This window comes from Vanessa cardui, chromosome 24, assembly GCF_905220365.1.
Source record: "Vanessa cardui chromosome 24, ilVanCard2.1, whole genome shotgun sequence".
NCBI classification, from domain to species: Eukaryota; Metazoa; Arthropoda; class Insecta; order Lepidoptera; family Nymphalidae; genus Vanessa; species Vanessa cardui.
The window spans coordinates 11,032,058-11,051,683 of NC_061146.1; the positions used below are offsets into that span (position 1 = coordinate 11,032,058).

The window sequence follows — 19,626 nt, forward strand, 5'->3', positions numbered from 1 at the left end:
CATTTATGGTATTAATATAGATAGAGAAGTGGTTGAGCTAATAATTTTAAGCCTTTAGGCAAAACATTTAACTGTACTCAAAATGTTGGAAAAGAGTTACTACTGAGTTTCTTACCGTTATATACATTCCGAACTGTTCACAACTGTTGTCCGTACTTTTAATACAGCTCTATAAAAAATATAAAGTATATAAGTGCTTGTAAAAGCCAGTTTAATCTATTCTAGAAAGGGTGATTGTAAACCAACACGTTCTTTTTCTGCTCAGAGTGCTTTACTTAAAAGACAGTATAGCCCTGGGGTGTCTGCAGCGTGATATCTTCAAGTGCAGCTGCTGCATATCTATGTATCAATGTATCCTTCCGGTGCCACCCTCGTCTTTATTACCAGCGGCTTGTGTCAAGGCCTGAAAAGTAAATTGTTATATTTCTGTATAACCTCACTTTTAAAGTGTTTTTTTTTCTTTTACTACCTTAAATCTAGTTGAGCACAAAATATTCAACCGATGTCACGTATACAAAATAGATGATTAGATTTCAATTATTTATATGTTTAATGACGATGTATCGGACAAGATATTGTCGGACACAACACTAGATAGCGAGACCTTAAATTAAATCAATTAATTAATGGAATGGAACATACAAATAATATAAATCAATGGTAATTATGTGTTTTTGTTTTATGATATACTAGATGTCGCCCGCAGCTTTAGTTGTGTCTTAGGGGTTGGTCGTCAGGTATAGGAATTAGCCATACGAGGTAGCCCACGTCCTTTCTTTAAGTTGTTCCTTGCTTCGTACCAATTTTTTCCCGTTGTTTGACCGTCAAATATCAACAGACAGCTAAAAGTAAAGATTTAGATACATATTTAATAAAACGGGAGAAAACTAATGTTTAAAAAAATCGTGCTTAATATCAGATATTAATTTATATGAAATTGAAAATTAGTATAATTATAAAATGAAAGTGGTCATGTGAATCTAAAATAAATGATTTATTACAGCAATCAAATTCAAAACATAATAAATATAATCCATTAAGTGTTGTTAATTGATTAATGCTAAGACTCTACGGGATGTTAACGAAAAGTGGAGCAAATAAAATACATTCGTCGAAAAAGTATATTTAGTATTACTATTCCAGCCAACTCTTACGTCATCAGAGGCATGAAACAGTTTCAAACACGGAGCATTTTCTATTTTTTTGTATTTGATGACCTAAAGTTAAGAGCCAAGTTTTTACGATTGAGTATTTGAGCAGTTTCAGTAGGTGTCCTCCTATTCTGAAAGGCATTTTTGAGTCGTCGTGTTACAATAGTGAATTAAATGTAAATTTAACATCGGTCTAGTAGATTCTGCCGCAAAGACACTCAGTAGTTACTCTTTTCCACCATATTAATTTCAGAGTATATCAGTAAAGTACACTTCAATTTCTAGTCCACACTATTTAACTTTAATATAATCTCGTATAGAGTCGAGATGGCCCAGTGATTAGAACGTGTGCATCTTAACCGATGATTGCGGGTTCAAACCCAGGCCGGCGCCGCTGATTCATGTGCTTAATTTGTCTTTATAATTCATCTCGTGCTCGGCAGTGAAGGAAAACATCGTGAGGAAACCTGCATGTGACAAATTTCATAGAAGTTCTGCCACATGTGTATTCCACCGACCCGCATTGGAACAGCGTGGTGGAATATGTTCTAAACCTTCTCCTCAAAGGGAGAGGAGGCCTTTAGCCCAGCAGTGGGAATTTACAGGCTGTTGTTGTTGTTTTTTTTTTATAATCTCGTATTGAGTAATATGCCATATTTATCAAAGTTTAAATTGACATGAACTGTTTTAACTGTGGAATCGTATCGTAGTAACGAATATGTTCCAGGAAGGATGCGTTAACTTAGCGAAGTTGGAAGCCAGGTGTTATTAGTTTACATACTCGTGTCTATACACCCCACGCAAAGACACGTGCCATCGACCATGGTGCTATTGTTGATCCATCACACCTCTTGCCTCCTGCATACCTCATGAACTAATTTATTAACATAAGAATTAACATCATTAAATGCTTAAACATATATATACAAATATGAACTAAAACTAGTTACTGTATAAATCTTGACCGCGTGGAATGGTGGCAAGAATGCTAGCAGCATTTCCCCGTTGAATCGCAATTCCGATCCTCTGGGCAAAAAACGAACCAGCCCTCCTGTCACCAGTGGAGGCAATGAGGCGAGGTGTTATACTTTTGGTGAAGCTTTTTCACCACTATTCCAAGGACCAAGCGTTTCGACAGCAAATGGAACAAAAAAAAGTAATTACATATAATACACGAATATGTAGCGCTTTTTTTTGCTTCAGCTTTTTCCGCAGCGGCACCGGCTCTTAACATTGTTTCTCGGATATGAGATGGGGCCAACGTGTCAACACAATGAACTAATTGGTTCTAAATTAAAACAATAATAATAATAAACAGTGAATCGCGCTTTTGTAACGAACCGAGTTCATTACAAAAGCTAGCTAAGGTTGTTAATAAATTTTGGGTAGCGTAGTTTCAGCAAATTGAAGCTCGCGAGAACGAAGACTACGCGTTTTCTTAATTTAAAATTAGATTTTACACTTAGCTTTATTTGTTGTTATCTTAATCTGAACACAGAGTAAATTGTAATTACTGTCTGTCGCTGTATCAAGCCATATCGTGTCGTAGGCGTATCATTAATTCTCAATTATAGGTTCGAGTATTAATTTATAATGCGTAGGTACTGGTTTTGATCCATATTTGCTTACATATAAACCAATTTATTGTAATAGAAACATTATAATCTTTCATTTAATAAAAACAAAACTCAACATAAAATGAAAAATTTAATACGACGTCAAATATAAATTTAATTTTAAGTCATAAAAATTAATAAACTATCCGCCTGTAAGTTTCCTGAGATCTCATCTCATCTCCCTTTGAAGATTCAAAAAGAAGGAGCTTATTCCACCACACCAGTCATATGTGGGTTGATAGATACACATGACACAGAATTTCATTGATATTAGACACATTTAAGTTTCCTCACGATGTTTTCCTTCACCGACTAGCGACTACACAGTGGTGGTGAACCCACAATTATCGGTGCACGAGTTCTAGCCAATAGGTAATTTCTGCCCCATAAATACATGTATATATAACATGTAAATTAAAATTATTGCATATTATTTAAGTTCTGAAAACATTAAATAAACAACAAAATGAATAGGAATAATAAGGAGTATCGTATTATACGTATGTATCGCAAGTAACTAGTTTAATTAGCTGAGTTTCGGTGGGTAGGCAGTTAATTAAAAGGCTAATTAAACTTGTTGGCTGCAACCTATATATTCAGTTCTTAAGTATATAATAAATTATCGGAATGTACCATGTTTCTTGAGGAGCCACAAACATAAACCACAGACCTACCACGGAACAGAACTTTACGTGAAACTTAGCTTGCGTGTAGCTTACACGAATACTAATAAGGTATAAAATACATTATCAATTATATTTTTTAATCTACATTAATATTGTAAATGTAAAAGTAACCCTGTATGTCTATATGTCTGTCGCTGTTTTACGACCAAGCCGCTGAACCGAAATGGATGAAATTTGGTATGAAGCAAACTTGAACTCCAACAAACTGACATGACAACCAATACCCTAAAACGTGAACAAAGTCGAGTGCGGGTTAATACTAGGGCATAAATGATTATAACGAGAAGATAAAGCTAGTATGAAAATATGAAAGTAATTATTATTCAATCGAAAACTAGAGTACTTGTAGCGCTCACCGACGTAACATTGCCACTTACAGAGCGATGAGTGGCTCCAATCGCGAGATCACGGCGTCTTGAATGGACGATATGACTTGCGAATTTTAAATTCTGTTAACTTCACAGTCTATACTCGATGAATTTGAATTTGTCATTATATTCTTTTGCCTCTAGAGTGGATGACAGACGGCTTTGCATAAAACACAACCATCAATCAGATTATGTAAGTATATTTTCCGTTTTAAAAACCACCCAGGTTCTTTTAGCCCAGGTTCAAGTTTAGAGAGTAATGGTATTACAAACTCGAGCATAAGCGAACCAGGGGACTCTATGTAACCATCTCTAGTAATCGAACTAGTTTATTAATCAATTTTAATTAATCGTCTAATCATCACCCCATTGAGCAATATGTTTAATTAATATCTTCTTGATATTTTCGGATACTCCTCAGAATGCCATCTTGACAATGCAAATACTAAAATGTTAATTTTTTGAAGATATCGCAACTTTTACCACCCCCAAAAAGAAGCCAAATATGGTTAAGCTATTCCCACCACGCTTGTCTAGCGAGTTAATCACTCCAACATTCAAATAAAAATAGTATTTGTTTTTTTTTTATGATACAGATCAAGACGGAACAACAAATGCGCCATCTGATGGTAAGTGGTTACCACCATCCGTAGAGCATGGAGCTGTGAGAAATATTAATCATTACATCACCACCACACCAGCAACCCGTTATGTCCCTTGTACCTGTTACACTGGCTCACTCACCCTTCAAATCGGATCACAGCAAGTAACTAGTTACAGCTGTTTGCCGTTAGGTGCCCAGGTTCAATACTTTACATTATATTTTATTTCGAGTCACTCAGACTGAAACAATGACTAAATTGCAGGCTCCGAGATCCGTCGTTTCTGACGAAGAAATTCCATTAGCAGCTTTTGCCCTCCCATCGGACTATGGGGCTATTTACAGGAAGAGGGGGTACTTAAATAAAAGATAACATTGCTTTTCCACTTCATACTCACTGTATGTCTTTATTTATTTCATTTTTTTTTGTATTTTTTTTTCAAAAATTTCTTTTATTTTAAAACTTCTCTTTAAATCAAACTTTATATTATTATTAAATATATATCTCGTGTGTATTTACAAGCTATGTACAGACGTATGTACACTTAGTTTACTGTATATAACTAACAATGTACTAAAGCTAGAGAAATTATACAATCATATACAAAACGCTACGTCGCACCGGAGAGACGCGAGCGCTTACATCTCTTAACGATTACATTGCTTCAGAGTCAGCGGTCGAGCGGAAACTGCGTGGAAGTAGAAACGTGGGAGTCGCGTTTGTTATGTTTGATAATATCTCATCGCACGTGACTTGTGCCACACCTGAATTCATTACGAAGTCTCAGATCACATATACTACAACGAAGAGTGAGGTAACACTTGTAATTACGCTCAAGATTTGTACCCTAAAAACAACTATTTCTCTTTTATCGAAACTCCTACGGACACGAGTCAAATTTCAAGAACTTATTTGACTGCGGCTTTACATAATGAAATTTTAAGACGGATGTAATAAAGAAGTAATGTGCAGAATTACATAGACAAGGAATTTGGACAAAGTCAAATGCATCACGATTTGAAGCTTAATTTTTATTATTATTGTGTACAATATTTTATTTAAAAGTCATCTATCGGCACTATTGTGATTCGGATACCTGTATATAAGTATTACAAATAAATGAAATGTCTCAAATGTTGTAATACTCTATAACAAACAGATATCATCATCACCATCATGATAACAAACAGATAACTCTCGAGGTGAATAAAGTTTTAGATCATCAACTCCATTCGAATCGGTGTTAGAGACTCTTTTCCTTATATTAATTTAAATAATTGTATTAACTAACATGACTGTATTTTTTAAATGTTGACAAAGAGTAACTACATTCTTGCCGGTTCTTCTCGGTAGAATCTACTTTCCGAACCGGTGGTAGCTTCACTTAATTGTTAAATGACGATTCAAAGGTGCTTGTAAAAACCCACTTGAATAAAGTTTATTTTGATTTTTGATTTTCAAAGAAGATATTTCCAAACATAACAAACATATCAAATCAATCAGTTTGCTTCCAACGCTTGAAATTCATGAGAAAAATATCCAAATCTATATTAATAAAGAACTGATATAAGTTTATTGCGAGAAATCCTCAATCGAACTGTTATTGAGAGCGAGTTTACAAAATTAGAGTGTATTTGAGTCCATTCAGAGAAACGTCGACAAAATGTAAACAAAACTGAAGTTACATCACTTAACATGTCATTCGAATAAGAATAGAAACGTCTGCGACCTGTCTGACACTTAAAAAGTACGGTTTGCAAAATAATATATATTTTAACATTTTTTCCTTTCCTTGTCCGATTAGAATTGCGATGATTTTATTTATTTATTTATATTTTATATAGTTGATAATTAATGCTTAGATTGTAACAATTAAGTCCTATTATCACAAAATATTTTTAATTTTAATTTCATTTTAATAATAATAGCTGTTTTTTTCATTGGCCTCGTGACAGTATATACAATGTTGATAATGATGAGGACGATGATGACTCTTACTAGAACGAAGCATTTTCCTTTAAAAGCTAAATGTGGGTGAAAACCTTTTCAACCTTGGTACTTTAGTATTTTTTTTTTTTTTCAAAAACATTTATTTTGCACACCGTACCTAACCGGTTTATATTTACAGCTACTAAAGGACGTCAAATAACGACAAGAGTCGCTTCTATTCTTACTCGAACTGCATTGTACTATTTATAATAAACTTACATTATACTTTAGTAACGATTACAACACTTAATGATGCCTACGAATAATGGTCGCGTTTTGTTTACATTTTGTGAGAATTCGAATAAATCAGACTAACTCTTTACATAAATAAGTTTACATTTATCTCGTCCTGTAGCATTCCGGCTTTAACGCCTCGAGGCGAAGACTTAAACACTAAATCGTACAGTACTTTTAGTTGCACTCGTTAATATTACATTTTTTATAATTTTTATGTTTTTGTTTAAAAAATATTAGCATTAATTTGTTACTTGTCATTTATAAAGGCCTGTGTATACATTCATCAAAGTAATTTTAACAATAACTAATGTTTATATAATTACGAACAACCGCGACGATACGTACACGCCTTTATAGTTAGAAAAAATGTAAAAAAATCGATTATTCTCAGTAATAGACTATTCTTTTTTTCTAATTCATTTTACAAAGACTAAATATCTTCTAAGTTCATTTCGTCACCTTCACGTTAGCTACGGCAGTATAGCATTGTTAACCTAAGTATTACGTGCGATCACATGGTAAGGCTCGCCGAGAGCGATCGCGAGTTCCGACGACGAAACGAAGGCGAACGAATGCGAACGAATGCGAACGAATGCGAACGAATGCGAACAGATGCGAACGAAGGCAAACGACGGCGAACATAGTGCGGGGCGCTCTCGTAACGGAAACCTCCTGGAAGTTTATCTATTTCATCAGACCGCGTCTCTTGCGACCTTGTTTTGTTGGAAATTTGGAAAATATGGTCGGGGCCTGTTTTTGGACAAATTCCATTATAATAATCGTACAGATTTCTTTAGAGTTAATTGCCGACATTATTTTTACGTATATTTTACTGCCCCGAACATCACTGTGTATGTATTTCAACACTCTCTATATAATAAGTAACAGTAATGAACGATTACTGAATGCTCAAGTTACTATTGAATTTATAAACAAAACAATGCATTTTTTTAATAACATCATGTTTCACTAATTATTTTCGTCACATAAGACCGAGATTAACTGACTCAATAGATAAATCGTAAACGTTCGCCTTATTAAGCAAGTTAAGAATCGAATTTCTAACGCGAATGCTCTCGACGAGTATCCGAATTTATGAAAGTATACGACATCCATCACAGGGCACGCCCAGCGGACGTCGGAGGAACGAAACTAGATCGAGCTACTGTTATCACGTCAATATATATAAAATTAGACTAGACGGTATTTTAACTCAACGGATACAAGAGTTGAAAGACCAGACCACGGTCCAAATAATCGCAGTGACCAAATTATGTATACAGGGTGATTCATAGACCAACGAATACAGGTGACGTTCGGCGGCAATATTAAATAAATACAAATACGTGCGAATGTTACGACATTTAAACATTTTTTGGGACATCCTGTACATAATTTGGACTGCGCAGTCTCCTAAGTAGTTAATCGCTCACACACACATACGATCATTACGATCTATCAATGATCAGTGAAAAGTCAACGGAAAACGAAACTTTGTATGAGTGTTGAGCTAATTTTATGTGTACTGAATATTTGAACCGGATCTGAGTGAAACAACATGAGCCTATATAAAACAAAGTACATGCCACATCCAGTGTTACCAGTATTATTACATTATTTATCGAGCAATGTTCGACAAGTCGACAGAAGATTTACACATGAGATACCGGTATAACCAGATGTGGCGTCGTTACACATCCAATACAATATTAATTAATGAATCGATTTACAAATAAATACGGAATATTTACACATAAATACAAGGTTTAGAGAGATCTATGAGTTAACTGTGTGATTACGTTTACAAAAGATTACATCGAGAATGATTCCTTGTAGTGTAGTTTGTATGCAACACCTGCGATACGTTGGGTTCATAAGGCGCGGGTCAGACATTCGCCGCCCGCGAGGTGGCTGCACGCTTTTAACGCCATATCGTCTGTTACTTTATGTACTTTTGTTCAATCAGTATATGTCATTGTGTTTTATTATTATATAATAGTTTAGAAAATATACTAACATATTACATCGATGGATTTATCTATGTATCTAATTTAATGATAAAAATAATTACAAAATGAATGTATTGCACCCGCCGGTATCGAGTACGAGTAATATAGATGAGAGATAAATGCAATAAAAATCCTCGCTCATAATATGTTACTATACTATTATATTACATAATTATTAATCAACCAGGTCGAATGTTTGATATTAATTTTTTGACGAATATATTCCAAAAACCCTGCTACAATCCCCAACATACAAGCCCCCCCACCCCATAATGAAAATAAGCAGTAAGTGTCAAATTTTATGAAAATCTATTCACTGGTTTAGCCTTGAAAACGTTACATACAGACAGATAAGTGTTACGTTCTCTTTTTGTATATAAACCAATGCAGCGTCAGAAAAAGAATTGTAGATCGAGGGAAAGTTAGCTCGTACTCCACACCGGCGAGTGAGTGGAGACAGCACTACTGTGCGAACGAGAGATGAATAGTGGTGACGCCATTTTGAATTTCGTTCTCTATTTGCAATACTTTTGATCATTTTTTTTCAATTGTTATTTTATTATTTTGTAACTGTTTTTTTATCAGTACAATCGTGGAGGGTCAGTGCAACAAAGCGATTCGTATTAGCCGTCCTACTCACACGTTGTATTACTCAGCGGGCAGCGTTTAATACTACATAGCAATAATAGTTTTTGTTGCTGAACGAAGCAGTATATATGCACAGATAACATATTAACACAGATAAGAATAGTGAACACAGATAATTAACAATTTTTATATAAACAAAAAATTGCCTAACTGAATTTAAGTTGATTGAGTAGAGTACATGAGCTTAAAGTCATTGAATGAACAATAAAATTTAATTAGTCACAGAAAAATCGTTCACAAAGGTGCACGTAACTGCTTCGTACAACATTACACAGTATGGAAGTCAGTTTAAATACATTATGTCATATTAAATGTAATACACTTCATAGTTTTACACATTTTTTCATACATTAATTGGAGTGTGAAACAATCTTACACACACTCAGACAAGTGACTGAACGAAATATCATCATTGGTTGAGTTCGTAACGAGATGGCAGCTGTTAAACTCATACAAAGCAAGCGCCACTCAACAATCATGGCTATAGAGCTTTACTGCAAACATTAAGGTAACTTCATTGCCAATGGAATTCATATATCTATTCCAGTTATGTACTATTGTAGGATTTGTTATGTTTTTGTGTTCATTCAACAATGTTATAACAAACGCTACAAGCGGTTGGCTGAGCAGGTTATGGCAGTCAACGGCATCATATCACAAACTCAATGCTTACAATACTAGCCCTATGTATGATCTCAAAGGTTGTCTGTAACACAAAGTTCTACACTCATAATTTGTATCGTACTACTTTTAGCTATTATATAAAAAAAAATATTGTGCACAACTCTGCTGTTATTGTTTAAACATATCCATGACTCATAGGCGTACTTGTACTGTTCCGTTAGGCTTTCTCAAGGCATAGTTCATTGACCTCAACCCAACTTACAATGGCTATCATATAAAAATAACAAAGTTCTGGTACGAATCTTACAAGGGAAACTAATCACTACTCCGGAGGTGTAAGATATCGAATCGCACAGCAACGTACACAGACACACGGGCAGCTGCAGCTGGTGCCACGACACAAACTCTCACTCCGGTACAACTAGTGATCACGGACGCAGACTTAGCTCGCGCCGCAATACCGACGCGGCGCACCTTATCGACTTCGCACTTCGTAACGAACACTAGGGGGTCCGCGCGGCGGCTCTCGGCGCCGGCTCACCGGGCGGCTCACAGCATCATCGCGGCTGCGGCACGTGGCGGCGCTTGCGGTGGCGCGGCGCGGGGGGCGCGGGCGCGGGCGGCGAGGCGGCGGCGCGGCGCGGGCGGGCGGCGCGCGCGCGCGGCTTGTCGGGCGCGGCCGCGTAGCGCGGCATCACACCTGCGGCGGAAACGGGGTCAGCGCGCCCGCGCGGCTCGGCCGGCCGCGCGCGCCGCGCCGCGCACTCACCCGACGGGATGTTGTTGAAGTCCGAGTTGCTGGTGATGTGGTGGATGATGAGGTTCTGGTGCGCCGACACGCGCCGCGGCGTGGGCGACGAGCACTGCAGCGCCGACAGCGGCGGCGGCGACGTGCGCCCGCGCGGCGCGTCCGACCACTCGCCCGAGCTGTCGCTGCTGGCGGCGGCCGACGGCGGCGACGGCGGCGACGGCGACGGCGCGGGCGACGGCGCGGGCGACGGCTCGGCGGAGGGCGCGCGCGGCGGCGAGCGGCTGGGCGCGCGGCGCGGGCGCGGCCGGTGCGGGAAGAAGAAGGGCTCGAAGGTGTTGGCCACCCAGCGGCGGTACTGCAGCACGTGGTCCGTGACGCGCAGCACGCGGCCCAGCACGCTGTGGCGCGACAGCAGCGCGTTGTGCGGCGCCACGGCCTGCTGCAGGATGATGTACCCGTAGTCGAACGCCTGCAACACGCGCGCGCTCTTACTCTGTCCTCTGCGACCGCACCGGTCGCTGGGCGGCTAGTCCGCCCGTGCGCCTTGCTAACACTTTTGCTCCTCACTGGTATGGCGCTTTAGTTATGTTTCAACTTTACCACCATACCGAACGCAAACTACGCACCTTACGGATGCACAAGCAATTCATACAGCACATTCATCGCAGAGAAATCTTATGTTACCTGCATCTGTCACTAGCGACTCCACCGCCGAAACGGACCCTTCGCATTAACAAAGCAACAATCGCCGTTGTGTCGCACAAATACTAGGCGTGCGAACGAAGAAATCGCACGCCACGCGACGCTAACGAGTAACGAGGCGACGGACGAATAAAGTCATTCAAGAAACAAAGTCAATCAATCGTGCTACCTAATAAATGCAAAAACAGATGTTATGAATGAATGCGAATGAATGGGTTCATTGACAGAATATGAATGATACCAACAGACGTGTTGACAGCGCGAAACACAGACAGTTCGGCTCACCTGTTTGACTTGTATGGCGCCGTAGCTGGAGCGGCCGATGTCGTTGCCGGGCGTCAGCGGGTCCTCTATGCAGAGCAGCGACGGACGGTGCCCGTCGTTCATTTCCTACGGACCACAACGCTTGTTACTTTACGAACACATTTATAAACCCAAAAAATTTTAAAAGTCTATTTTTTCAGTCAATTGGCATTTAAATAATTTTCAAACACCATATATAGGATGAATCATTTGCAAAATACTTAAATAGATTAAACTGTAAAGCATGATAGACGATAAAACAGGAAACTAGTCTGCCGCGAGCGCACCAGCCAGCCTGCCCCGTGAATAATTGAAGAAAACCAAGTTCGATCGCTTTGGCAATCATTGCGAACACTGCGTCCAGCCGCGGGGAAATAGTTCGCTAAATATTTAGTTCGCAATACAACGAACGACGTTCAACAACTTCGATTTAAATTTGTCGTATAGTGAAATTTGTAAAACATTGACCAAAAGCTGCCATATAATTGCCACTATAATGCCATATATATAGTATCAAGTAATGCAACTCGGGCGAAAAAGCATTGTTCCAAGAGAAGTTTGGAAATCATTTTGCTACACTGCAATACGTTTTACTATACCTGATACAAGATCAGCTTTATAAGCACAAATAAATCCTCGAAATTCAGCTGTTCATATATTTGGACTCATTTTATTCAGCAAGTGGACTACATAAAAACATTCCTACCTTTTGTATTTCATCCTTCGAAACATACGAGCCCCCATTTTTGACTCTTATCGCCGTCTTGACGTAGTTGAACTTCCTCCCGTATAGTTCAAAGAACTCTATAAGCAGCACTCCCAGGTTGTGTGGCTGCCTCAACCTGTCGGGCCTCGGGTGCAGCTGGAGGAAGCTGATGCACATGAGGATCAGGGAGTAGGAGGAGATGCCGCCAGTGAAAACCTCGTTCAGGTCGCGCTGCAGCAGGAACTGCTTCAAGACCATGACTAGTCGAGATAGGACTGGATACTTTTCCTGTAACATGTCAGTCAAATGGTGTCGCTTTACCTTTACCTGTCTAGATAACCACTGACCATTCACAAGATATCGTGCTATGAGTGAGCCAGTGTAATTTAAACACAGTGAATATCAGACGTTTTAAAGAATATTAGACCCAAAGACAAAGGTTTTACACGTCAACCTTATGACACGAATAGAAAACAAATTGAATCAATGAAAAAAATAAATATAAATTAGTTCAATAACTTTTTCATCTATACTTTACGATTTCATTTTTGCTTTGTAGCAATTTATGAGAGAAAAAAGTAATAGCAATAATATTAATATCCCCGGATTGATCTTACGAACTCGTTGGCGAAAATATTGATGATGTTCCAAAATATTCTGGAGCCTTATGCGGCAGAATATATTTAAGTACCTCACATATCGAATAGATCCCGTAACTCTTCGAGATGAGACGTAAACCAATATCCGCATCCGTTTTACTTGAAACTTCTCATCGCTCGTATTATTTACTTGAGTGACGTAACACTCAAAACTGTTTGTTCAAGTGCAACCGGAATGCCAAGGTCGGGAAGATTATTTATGACGCAGATTATAAAACTACTATCACGAACAATTATTGATACAAAAAATTGTTTAGGAACATAAACTTTGTCAGATAACGCGTACGATTTCACGATTCGTAATTTAATGTTCTACATTACATATTATGAGACAAAGTCGCTTACCGCAGTCTGTCCGTATGTATGCTTAGATCTTTCAAATTCCGCAACGGTTTTTGATGCGGTTTTTTTCAATGGATAGAGTGATTCGAGAGGAAGGTTTTTGTATATAATACATGGACTATAAAGTAAAGTAACACTGATAATTTTAGAAGTTTCCATTGTGATGTCGTAAATAAACAAATTCTGTTGTATATTTAGTATGGTGTATAAATATACACCAGGCGGGATACGGGATGACGTTATTATATAAATATAATCAAAATTTGCTCGTGTTTAATAACCTTTATTTCGTCATTTAACGAGATTAAACTAAATTTAAAGGTAATACAGTTAAAAACGTAATTACGGATATATCACTTATTAAAGACTCCTTAGTCACACTTTTCCACCAAATTACTTGAGCGGATTAATTAGTCATACGGCTTATTGATCGTAAGTAATCACCATCGACCGTGTACATTGGAACTGTGGGAAGTGTATCGTTTTACTGTTGACGCATGAGCCTGCCTGCCTCACTGACACTTTGACCCGAAACAGCAATACACATTCGGCGCTAAATTAACTGACGAATGGGCCTACCCAAGCGTGCATACAAATACTTTACTTCCAATAATTTAGAAATAATAGAGATCAGTTTTGTTTCTAGATGAATAAGTTTTGAACCACAACGATCATTGCATTTATTTCTACACATTATATAGCTTATCTAATTTTTTTTATGGTATAGTTTGGCGGACGAGCATATGGGCCACCTGATGGTAAGTGGTCACCCTCACACATAAACAATGACGCTGTAAGAAAAAATAACTATTCCTTACATCGTCAATGTGCCACCAACCTTGAGAACTAAGATGTTATGTCCTTTGTGCCTGTAGTTACACTGGCTCACTCACCCTTCAAACCGGAACACAACTATACTGAGTACTGTTATTTGGATAAGAATAGGAATCAATATAACATACAACAACAGCCTGTAAATTTCCCATAGCTCGGCTAAGGCCACCTCTCCCTTTGAGGAGAAGATTTGGGACATATTCCATCTGGATATATAATATACTGCAATATATTCCGGGACATTTCGTCTATTACTGTTAGCAAGCCCCATGACACTGACCTTAAACTGCTTGATGAGCTCCGCACTCTTGACCCCGTTGCTCATGTTGAACGAAATATCCACCTGATAACATTGATACCATCATTAAACACATCCAGTTGGACATTGCGCTTATCGCCCGATGAAACCATACACTAACATCTATTTATACACAGAGTGTTCTTTATCAATCAAAACAAAAAAAAAATACAGATCTACTGATTCAGAAACAAAATATATCATGGACTTTTTCTTTGTTATTATTTCGACTATCATTGAAGACGCAGGTAGGTACATTGCATTGACCTATTGAATGAAAGTAAATAAATAAATAAATATAAAAATGAATAAATATGAGACAATATCACATACATTACTCTGATCCCAATGTAAGTAGCTGAAGCACTTGTGTTATGGAAATCAGAAGTAACGACGGTATCACAAACACCCAGACACAAGACAACATAGAAAACTAATGGTAATCTACATCGACTCGGCCAGGAATCGAACCCGACACTCCGAGTGGCGTATCCATGAAAATCGGTGTACACATCACTCGACCATGGAGGTCGTCAAAAGTGTATTTGATACTGACATAGAACTAAGTCTATCATCATTATTAAATACAGCCTGTATAATCAATGGATCAGAACAGTTCTCTTAATACATCCTAAGCACCATTAATCAGATCATTAATCAGATACCTTAACGTCGGAGTATTTGTCGGTCATCTTCACAATCGGGACGGTGGCCTTCTCCAATACTTTGATGCTCTCCTTCTCCGCGATGTTCTGCCCCACCAGTTCGCGTTCCAAAGTCCACAGGGGCAGCTTCTCCCATTGACCTGGTGAATAATATGCCAAAGTTCAAATATCAAGAAAATACGTACATGAGATAGTATAAATATTTTCATTATCAAAGTATTTCTTTTGATAATGAAAGGGGTTAAGAATTTTATATAAAATAATATTGAAAGAAATTATAGAGACGGAGACAGAGACAGACATTTATAAAAATGCAAATACTTTTAAATAAGCACGCTTCGGAATGCACTTTCCATCGAAAAACTTTTAGGCAATAGTTAAATTGCGCCTGTGTCCAAAATGTCTTATGAATGGCGCGCACAAATACGATTACAATAATTCTATAGGGACCGTTCGATAAAAATATAGAAATCTATTCGATGCTTATATGTATAGTATTACATATTTTTACAAATGTCCATAACACGAACTTTAAAAAATCTTGAATTCCCCCTTTTTAAAAGAAATAAGGAACTAATAGTTCTGTTCAGTTCTTCAATTAAACGTGCAAGGAGTGGGGACGACAATACCTTAACCATGAGGTAAGAATTCAACCTGCAACTTTGACGTCGCCAAGCAGCTCGCAACCATCGCGCTAATAACGCTTCAGACGTTTTTCCATTCCATCTATTACTATTACGCTACACACGGATATCCGGCAGCAAATTTGTAAATAAGTTAGACCTCGAATCAGAGAAAATGCTACAGACGCAGTTTATATGATTCATACCATTTCCTCATTCAATAGTCGCGACTTCCGCGCGCCTTTATGTCTGGCAACAACGCTAAATTGATATCAATCTCATTGATTCGCAGTTTGCAGTCCCACTGATTCAATCCATAAGTTCAATGGAAACTGATACATTTTTTCTTCCAAAAGTTAATCTATTTTTGTTTCAAATTCCTTCGTCAAATATGTATAACATATTTGCAAGAAAAAATTGCAAAGAGTTTTAGAAAATACAGATTCTGTCCCCAACACTAGTGTAAGGGTATAAGTTTTCTTCCCATCATCCATCCATCCCATCGCTAGCACGTAGTTACTAGCAAACTTTAGTACCAAGTTCAGGACTATATTATTTAATATCTTGTAGCAGGGATCCCCATCGTATCGCTTAGTCACATCTAATAGCCGAAGTGACGCGATCCCCGCGTTAAACAATTACGGTGCGAAGGCCGCCGGTCATCTGCCGTGTATTAATAGATCAACTACTGACACATAAACAACATTCCGAAATCGTTCGCCTTCACTTCAATCATATCACGAATTCATTCAATTTTCTCGTTCTTTTCATTTTTTCACTCGATGTATCCATCGACTCGTTCTCAATTCGTTTGCAGTTTAAATTGCGCAACATTTTAACTTATGTTTTCAAGAATAAACTCGTTTAGTATTTTTTTCATTGCTCTTTAATTTATTGCTCAAGAAGTAATTATACCTGACCTTAAGCTCAACAGAGCCAGGTAAGAAATCAAAGTTTAAACTACAGTCATATTCAGGTTACCTGATCTTGTTTTACCCATTTTGCAACGTCTAGACAAACGGAATAAACAACAAACGTAATGGAATGATGTTGGCTGCGGGCTCGGCTCCCGACTGCCCGTAGTAAACAGAATATTCGTAAACACACCTTGTAACCGACCTATATACTACACCTGCGTTGTGTTGCATTAGTAGGCGATGTGATTTACATTATTTTAACAATTTTATGTGACATATTCAATGCGTATTTAATCATTACTACTTTTAATATTTTCAAATTCCTTCTAAGTTTCAAATATTACAGACGTAATGTTAAAGGAACACTATTTTAACTTTTTAAATTCATTAATATGAATTTAAACCAACGACACCTAACTTACTTTTACAAGTAGCCGTAAGTTAGGTGTTATTTAATTTATATAAATAAAAAAAAAACAATCTAAGTATTTATTTGAACAATTAATATAAATATTTACAAACGTGAGTGTTTTTATTTTTTTAAATCAATAATTTTAAGTATAGTATTGCGTTTGCATTACTTATTCATATTGGTGACATAGCAATAGTACATTCCCAGAACAACACCTTGTGGCACCCCGCATACAAAACAGTTTTTCAACATTATTGATAAATATGAACATTTTGATGATTCAAGAACATCTTCAACGGAGGCGTTATACACATTATATTAAGTATTTTTTTACAGTTATATGATATCTGTCTAGTCATGAAGAGTTAAACACCGTTAACAACAGACAAGACTTTGTTTCTAAAAATGTTTAAGTTACCTGACTAATTATAATTATTGAAGCTGCAGCATGCTTGAGAGAACACTTTGACCTAAATCATGTGAAATATCTGATTGTTAAACTTTTATGATTTTATTTTTAGAGTTTCCTTGCAAATTCGTCATTACTAATAAACTATTTGATTTGCTTACTTGAGTTTCCTACAGCTATAGAGTTAAAGAAATCTTAGCATAACACATTCAGTGATATTTGCTAGTAGCTCTGCTATATATAATCCAACACTATGCGACAGAACTACTTATATCACTTTAATTTAACGACTTCAATTTGATATCAAGTTCGTCGACATTCAAAACGTCAGTTTCATAATGGCTAACATAGATATTATTCAACATTACATCATGTAAATTCAATGTTATGTTGTTCATTCGTCATTACTCCTCCTGTGATTGAAATCGTCTGTACTCTATTAGCATATAATTGCTAATAATTTTTCATTATCACAAATACTTACTCGATGAAATAATCTTTAATTTAGGACCGACGTAATTCGTCGTATCAAATGACTGTACTTTGTCTGCTTTTGTGAGAAATGTCAGTTTTTGTGTGATTTATCTATTAAGAAATTAGCTGTAATAACGCTTTTTTTTAAGAACTTAACCTTACCATCAAAGACAGTGCTTAGTTTACAGGCAAAATAAAATTTTTACATTTATAACTTAACATCACATCAGCGGAACATTCGTGCCGCGCGAACATCTAAAAAGCCATTCGTGTAAAATGACGACCTACTGAACAAGTTTGCGCCTTCGATCACTAAAATAGACCAGATAAGAGTCGGCAGTGTCACGATAGCAACACGCGCGCCGGCGATCCGAAACGAAAACAAGAGGCGCCCGATAAAGTTAATAGTTCATTATTGTGAGTGCAATCACTTCGGTCCAATAGAGCGCAGCCGGGGAATTAATAAGGAGATCTATGATATTTGGAGCCGCGAAGGCTGAGTGGTTAGATCACCTTTTTATATAACATTGCTAGGTGGATAGAAAAATGGTGGTCATCTTTGGGCATGGACATTGGCGCCGTCAGAAATAAGATGTCATATTCCTTGTAAAGAAGCACAACAATACTAAGCATTGCAACTCGATGTTTTACCAAAGTTTGCGGCAACAACACTGCAGTTTCTTAATATTGTGATTTTTAATTAATCGCGTGTAAGATACAATTATGTTTGAGTGTCCGCACTGAAGCGGCGGGGTCGTATGATCTCCAAACTTCATAGGAGAAGAGAGAAAAACATCAAACCGTGTAGATTGACAAGCTTGTTACATTTTTATTACGCGTACCTAATGCGCGCGACCTTCACATCTTACACCTTTCGTCGTAAACAGGTTATGAGTCTCGGGCTCGGGACGAACTCATGACGCTGCTTTTGTGGTTGAAATGAACTTTTGAATTGCTATACATCACTATCTACACATTATATTATATGTCTAGATTGATATAAGCATCAACATTTATATTTATTTTGACATGACACAGAACAAAAATCACGATATAGCTTACAAATAAGGAAATATATATCTTATGTACAACTCGTCGCTCAAAACATGCGTTTATATCGATATATGCATATGCTATCTACAAATTTAGGTCTTTTATACTAAAAAAAGACATCTAGAGCTTATCAATATCATTCGTATCACGACGAGCACGTGTTAAGTGTTATTTAATATTTTTCACGTCATATCTCACTTCGACACAAATTTCGGACATATTAGTATGGAGTTCTGTGTTGAGTTTAGACTTCGTTCTTATAGAATAGACTGATTACAATAAAAACATCGAATAAAACGAATAATCTACTAATAAGTATTACAACATATAAAGAATTGATAATTTTTTTTATAGATTACAGTTCAAATATTAAATATGGTAGTCGAGAGTGACGTCTGTGTGATAAAAGAAGATAACATTTGGTGGCTGTGATGTCATATTCACAATCTAAAGTAATAATAAAAGAGTAATTTAGATTTGTACGTTTAAGCTGATTTCGTTTGAGTATGCGCTAATGATCAGATCTAATCGTCTTCAATATTAAGCGC

The 19,626-nt window shown here is 37.3% G+C and overlaps 1 protein-coding gene across 1 annotated transcript in view; it reads right to left on the minus strand.

Annotated features, from left to right (window-relative positions):
- Positions 1 to 346: 346 nt before the first annotated feature.
- Positions 347 to 19,626, minus strand: part of LOC124540276 (non-canonical poly(A) RNA polymerase protein Trf4-1-like) — a 29,243-nt gene continuing 9,963 nt past the window's right edge. Inside the window, exons 3-10 of the mRNA XM_047117744.1 lie at positions 15,191 to 15,330; positions 14,508 to 14,570; positions 12,393 to 12,680; positions 11,669 to 11,773; positions 10,577 to 11,150; positions 10,305 to 10,466; positions 7,290 to 7,399; positions 347 to 403 (exon numbers count right to left, since the gene is read on the minus strand). Of these exons, the coding sequence (XP_046973700.1) occupies positions 347 to 403; positions 7,290 to 7,399; positions 10,305 to 10,466; positions 10,577 to 11,150; positions 11,669 to 11,773; positions 12,393 to 12,680; positions 14,508 to 14,570; positions 15,191 to 15,330 (1,499 nt within the window). The remainder of the gene's footprint in view (positions 404 to 7,289; positions 7,400 to 10,304; positions 10,467 to 10,576; positions 11,151 to 11,668; positions 11,774 to 12,392; positions 12,681 to 14,507; positions 14,571 to 15,190; positions 15,331 to 19,626) is intronic.